Raw genomic sequence first — 6696 nt, 5'->3', positions numbered from 1 at the left:
ACAAAAGTTGGCGAACTTATTTTTATGGCTTATTTAACAATTCAATTCCAATTTTATATTAAAATCAGATGAAATGTTTTGACAAAATTAACCAAACGTCACAATTGCGGGTACCGAAAAAGTTTCTAGTCGATACAGGCAAACCCCTTTATAACGAACCTCTATACAATGAAAATATCTATTAAACGATTATTTATATTACCATTGGAATTTCACACACAAAACAGTTTCTATAAAACAAAAATAATTTCTTTATAAAATATACCACCAAAATTTATAAAGTAAAAGAAATATTCGAACATTTTTTAAAAATAATTTTTTGAGCATATTTGCCTGTAAATTAGACTATATTTTGATATAAATGTTTTACGTATTATGCTTTTTGCTATATATGTATATAGTGTAAACACATACATATAACATTAATTTAGTCTTCACATCTTCAGCAATTACACTATGCATTATTACTCTATATTATAACAATATATGATAAAAATGGTTTTTTTTTCATAAATATACAGCATAAAAGCACTTTAAGTAATAAAGAATTTTACTCGAACCAAATTCCATATAACGAATTTTCTATATAACGAGAAATTTTCCAGGAACCATCAAGTTCGTTGTACGTATACATAGGTAGATTTTGTTAAATGTAGCCTCAATATTATCAACTAAGTATATTATTGTGGAGGCTTCAGCCCCAAAGCCCACCAATTGGCTATGCCCTTTGATTTTTACAAAGTGTTTTGTCTAAAAATTCTAAATTCACCTCTACAATCAGTTCCATTGGCAGATACAAAGCCTTCCCTGCAGAGGCACATTTCCATCATTTGGCCGTTGGCAACCACTCGCATACACATCATAGTCTCATTGCATCCACCGTTGTTTTTGTCACAATCTTTTGTTATTGTTCAAAATGTTCTTACAGGTATTAATTGCTAATTGTTTAGTTTATATTAAAAATTACATTTTATGTTCATTGATTTTATTGTTCGATAAATTTGTGTAAAAACTGTTGATTTTATTTGCTATCGACAAATATTTTTTTTTACAATCATTAACCTTAACCATGAAATGAAAACGTTTACATGGAATTTTACAAATTATTTAAATTCGGTTTGAAATAAAATATCAATTTGTTATTATTTTCATTGTTAGTATTTTTTAAGTTACTAAAATTGTTGTTATTAAAACGGCAATTTTCGAATGTATGTAGTCAGCGAAACCAAATAGCAATACCATTTACTACATTAAATCTAGCGAACAACAAAAGTTCGTGAAGGTACTGACAACAAACATAGGACGTTTGTGAATATAATTGAATAAACGTGCAGTACACATTGCATATGATAGGTGGGATCGGATCATTTTATATACGAATTCAGTCAGTCTCTGCAAGAACAAGCCAGGCATTTCAGCCATTCTAGATTTTCACATACCTACAAGACGGATCCAAATGTAGTTAAGAAGTTTTACGTTTTTTTTTAATTTTTAAATAAAACTTTTTGACTTCTAGAAGAATATAATATTAATACATAAATATCTCTAGGTAATACTCAGTAAAACTTATTTTCTCAGTTTGAAATGATTGAAAAATTTAAAATAATTTTTTTATTACAATTTGATGAAATGAGATAACAATATATAATAATATTTGAATATTTTTATTTTCAAAATTCAACGAGGAAACCTCTCTTGTCACAAAGAACTCCAGTCCAACCAGACGAACAGACTCCAGATCCACAGTATGCTTTCCTACTTTCTTCCTTATCATTTATACAGTAGTTGTACTTCGTTGACTCCCCGCGTACATTGAGATCGGGAGATACTAAAAAAAGTTTATATTGTTAATAAAATCAAATACACATTTTTTCAAGAATATCAGAAATCGATTATGTTTCACTCAGATATGCAATCATAGGCATCCAATATTGCCGGACATAGAATTTTTTGATGGAATTGTCGGCTAACAAAGTAGAAACAAAAAGACACCTCCGTTTCATTTATCATCATAATTCTATTAAGTTACATTCAGATTTTTTTATATTTCGTAAAATTTTGAAAATTGATCATAGAGAAAATTGATTTATTGTTGAAAATTTACGATCGCTAAGCAGAGTAAACTCGGAGGGTTGTTTGCACTGCTCGAAGTTCACTTGATCCTTGAACTTCAATTTTTTTCCGCACTGGCATGTTTTGCTCTGACAAAAGATAAATTCAATAAAACTTTTTTCTCAGTACGAAATGATTGATTAGTTTAGAATAAATTTTTATTATTTAGAAGTTTTATGTTTTATTTTAAAACATTATGATTTATGATATACATTTATTTTCTTTGGACTGAATGTTCTTTGCTTTGTATGTAACTTCACTTTTCCTTTTTCTGTTGATCCGGTTGATAATAAACAAGTCAAGAACGTTGCTAAGCTTATTTCTCTTCTTTTAATGTTTTTCAATATTATATCAATTAATTAAATGATCTACGTGACAAGAAATTTAACAATTATAATTCGAAAACCTGGAAAAATAACTTTTTTAAATTTACATTTATTCCGCTGTATGGAAAGCCAAGCTTTTTGCACTTTTTCAAACAAATCTGTTTATCCAATACATCATCATGTTTATCCTCAAGCTCCAAATGCTTGAAACATCCGATGTCAATTATTTTGTCCGTTTTTTCTGTTAGTTTGCATAACGAAAGGATGATAATATAATTTACTTTCCTACAATACATTGCCTGATGTTGACAGCCGGTAACAAAATTACAATTCATTTGTTTTTTCGAATGATTATAAATTGTAGGACAAAGTTTACTGGCATATACAGAGTAGAAAGAAAGTCCTCCACACGATAATCCGTCTGAACATTTTGTGTTGCATTTCTCGGCATTAACTTCGTAGTCGACATTGTTTCCACAGCTGCACAGTATGCCTTCCTAAATTCATCAGGTTTCAATTTTTATAAAATGTCAAATAAACTTATTTAATTGTTAAATAAAGAATGAAAATTTGAAAGCAACATATTCCACAGACCTTCATTCCGTAGAATAAAGTTTCTTTACAATATTCAAAGCAAGATTTAACCATATGGATCCTAAGCATTTTAACATGCTTCATTTTAGCAAAACAACCTTTGTAGTCCATGCTGCTTTGAGGTTTAACTAGATCAAATGAACAATAAACAAACAGATTTAATAGAAGTTTCGATAAATGTATTCAAGCATTAACAATATCGTCTAGCGTGCTAATCAACAGCACTCATCAAATAACTTAGTAAATAAACGCTTTTTGGAAGCTATTCTAAAACCCGCCAAAATTTGAGAAATAGGAAAAAATTTGCAAAATATTTTTTTGAGATGAGAACCTAAAAAAACAGACCCAGCAAAAAAAATGTTTCGCTAAAAAACTATGTTAAGAAAATTAGGTTTAATTATTTTTACACTGTGCTTTATGAAGTTGCTAAACTAGTTTTATGAAAACAGTCCCAATTTAACTTAAAATAACAATTTACTGTTATTCCTTTATTCAAGAGATAAACAACACAAAATTGTAAGATATAAAATAAGATAGAATGGATAAACGCTATCAATAGAACAAGAAGCAAAATTAAAAGCCTGAGTCAAGAATAGGATGTTATTGAGTAGGCCTGGAAAAACCATAACACAGAGTTGTAGCAATTTTTGAGATAAATCTAGTAAAACCATTGTTACTAAAATAGGATAAATTTAAGATTTGACAGAAAGAAGGCAGTCAGAAATTATTACCTAAATTCTAAAACATATTCCAAAACCTTCATCATCAAAGCTGAACATTTCTTCATCAGGCGGGTTGCATTTGACTTCAAACGTCAAGCCATCAACTTTCTTATCCTCGTGTTTCAACTCCAAACAAATGTCATCACCGCACCCTCCATTGTTCTTTCGGCAACCGTTTTCAGAAATCATAGTTGTGATGTTGGTCAAATCGGTAGTAATTGTCATCCCTTGACTCGTGGAATTATTCATATCTTGTTTTGCAATTTTTGTAAAATAAAAGTTTAAATTTTACGAATATCTAGAGTTCAACAACCAATTTTTAGTTAATAATTTTTACATTAGCTAACGGCACAAGCGTTCAGATACATACAAATTTTAATATGTTATAAAATTCTGCACCTTTCTCATGGCAAATTATTCCGCTCCAGCCTGGCAAACAAACTGAGGATGCACAATAATTCTTGGTGCTCTCTTCCTCGTCATTCAGGCAGAATTGGTATATTGTTGAAGGGGTGTACTTATTTTTATCCAGAGAAACTGTTGCAGTAGAAATTTGCATCGATCAAATATTTTATTCTTTAGTGACTTGAAATAAATTGTCTAGATTATTTACATTTTGGCTTGGACTGGTAACTAAAACTTTTGATTAGCATAGTTTTATTGAGATTAACATGATTAACATAAATTTATAAGTTTCAATTCGCGTTGAAATTTAATTGAAAGTTTCTAAAACAAATAAAAACAACTGCCAATATTAACCGTCGTATAGTAAACTATAATTTTTTGGATCATTATCACATTTACGAAGTTGTGCCTGCATGAAGAGTTCAACTCTATTCGTACAATAGCATTTTTTCTATAAATTAATTAACATTCAAATGAAAATCGTTAATTCTGAATTTGCCGGAAGATAATAAAATTTCCAATTTTATATATTTTTCTCAAAATAGCGGTGTGATGGGGGAATGTTTAATGTGCCTGGACCTGCTGTTGCACTGACCGGAATCGAATACAAGAAGAACCTCCAGTTTATGTTCAGCTGGCATATGCTGATTCTGATATCAATTCTGAAATTTGGTCTGAACTGAATAGTCAGTGCCGGATCGTGTGTTGGGCCCTTACAACATGCAATGTGTTGAAGCATGAAGTCAAGCGTCTTTGGATGCACCGTGTTTTTGTTGTAAGCACTAATAAATATATTCTTTAATTTTATTATTTTAAATATATCTTGAATTAAAATCAACTAAATATGACACAAAGTAAAAAAAATTTGCTAACTAACTTTTGACACGAAGCAATATTTACACATATTTTTGAAGCATGTTTCTTGGCACATTAATACGGATAGATGAATCTGGACCTTATGTAGCAAAGAAAACGAGATAACATTGAAACAACCGACCAGAACAACTTGGTTTACTATAAATTTTTACGTGATTTATATAATTATATATATATATATATATATATATAATTATATAAATCTCTATATATATATATATATGCCCATCTTGCGACCGAATGGGTTCGTAAACAACGCGATGTTGTTCTTACCTATTGGTCGCGACACCTCAATTTGAGTTTCTTGGTTACAATAATTGAGTTGTGTTATCTTAAACCTTATTCGGCAGGCTACTGACGAGTCTCGTGAGAGACGAAACGTACGTCTGGCCTATGGCGGGCAATGGTTTACCAATAATATATATATATATATATATATTTACAACAACAGATTTTACAACAGAACATTTTACTTTCATATACAGAAATGTAACCTTCCCCCCCACAAGGAAAGCCATCAGAACAACGTTGATTACATTTTTTAGTATCGACTTTGTTTGCAAGAGTGGTATTACAAACGCATGTTCTTTTATCCTGAAACCGTAAAAAACATTTAGAAATAGAAATTGAATTAAATAAAATAAAAACAAAATTTGCAAAATATTGTCTTTTTAAGTTACTTATTTAATTTAATAATAAACTAACTGTCATGCCATAATATGAACTGTTGGATGGTTTGCACTGAGTGTAACATCTATTTATGGTTGGGGATGAATGTGGAAAATCACGAATAGTATTGACGGCATAGCAGCCTCTGTAATTTTTAAACCTCAATAGAGTTTCATTTATGCCTAAATGAAAACATTATTAAAAAAAGTTGAAATTAATCGTTGATAAATTCACTTTAATAAGTAACATCAGTAGTCTAAAAGATTCGAGTTTGATTGATCGAGTCCTAACAAGCTCGAAATCATTTTTAAATTTTCAAATTAACAGAATTTATGTTATACTTTCATTTTTAATTGATTGTGTATTTAAAAAATTCTTCACAGAAACCAAATTTCAAACATACTTTCAATTGCTGCCGTTGGATGGTAGGAAGCAAGCAGGACAACGAAGACTACCAGAGATAACTTTCTCGGATCCATGAAGCACAACTCGTGCCTGATGAATAATCACCATTTATATTTTTAACATCAACTCATCCATCGAATCGTCTGTTTGCACGTCTATTTATAAAAGTTGGCTGATGTTACACATGTCATTTGATTTTGGAAAAACATTTTTTTATATTTTTCATGGAACGAAGTAAAAGTAAGTATACTAAAATTTAAAAACTGTTTTTTGTTTATTATTATTGTGACGTCATCAAAAAAATATGAAATAAATATTGAATCGAATTCTAGTTGTATAAACTACTCTGGCGACAGAATGGAGTAACGGTAAAGTTTTAGTCTAAATCAGCGTTTACTTCTCTGATAGCTTTCTCTGGAACTCTGGAAGTTTCTACCTCCTTCTTTTACTACTTCTTCATAACTCAAGAAGTTTAGAGCGGATCTCAAGATCCGTCTGTTTGTGATATTAATTGAAGAGAGCTGTTGAACATCGCGAAAACCGCGCTTTTAAAACTAGTCGAATGTTTGATTTAAAAAAAATCATTT

The 6696-nt window shown here is 30.0% G+C and overlaps 1 protein-coding gene across 1 annotated transcript; it reads right to left on the bottom strand.

The window, feature by feature from the left end:
* Positions 1-1670: 1670 nt before the first annotated feature.
* Positions 1671-6183, bottom strand: HELRODRAFT_177783 (hypothetical protein; the record flags this gene model as incomplete). The annotated part of the gene is made up of 13 exons (XM_009025934.1): positions 1671-1828; positions 2105-2201; positions 2519-2679; positions 2815-2935; positions 3033-3160; positions 3790-4005; positions 4154-4291; positions 4514-4610; positions 4755-4955; positions 5037-5173; positions 5309-5426; positions 5741-5886; positions 6108-6183. 13 exons carry the CDS (start codon positions 6181-6183, stop codon positions 1671-1673), a joined length of 1794 nt encoding a protein of 597 aa, XP_009024182.1.
* Positions 6184-6696: the final 513 nt, after the last annotated feature.

Source organism: Helobdella robusta (assembly GCF_000326865.2).
Source record: "Helobdella robusta unplaced genomic scaffold HELROscaffold_44, whole genome shotgun sequence".
NCBI classification, from domain to species: domain Eukaryota; kingdom Metazoa; phylum Annelida; class Clitellata; order Rhynchobdellida; family Glossiphoniidae; genus Helobdella; species Helobdella robusta.
Note: the sequence above shows the minus strand (reverse complement) of the source record. Positions and strands in the feature narration are given on the sequence as shown.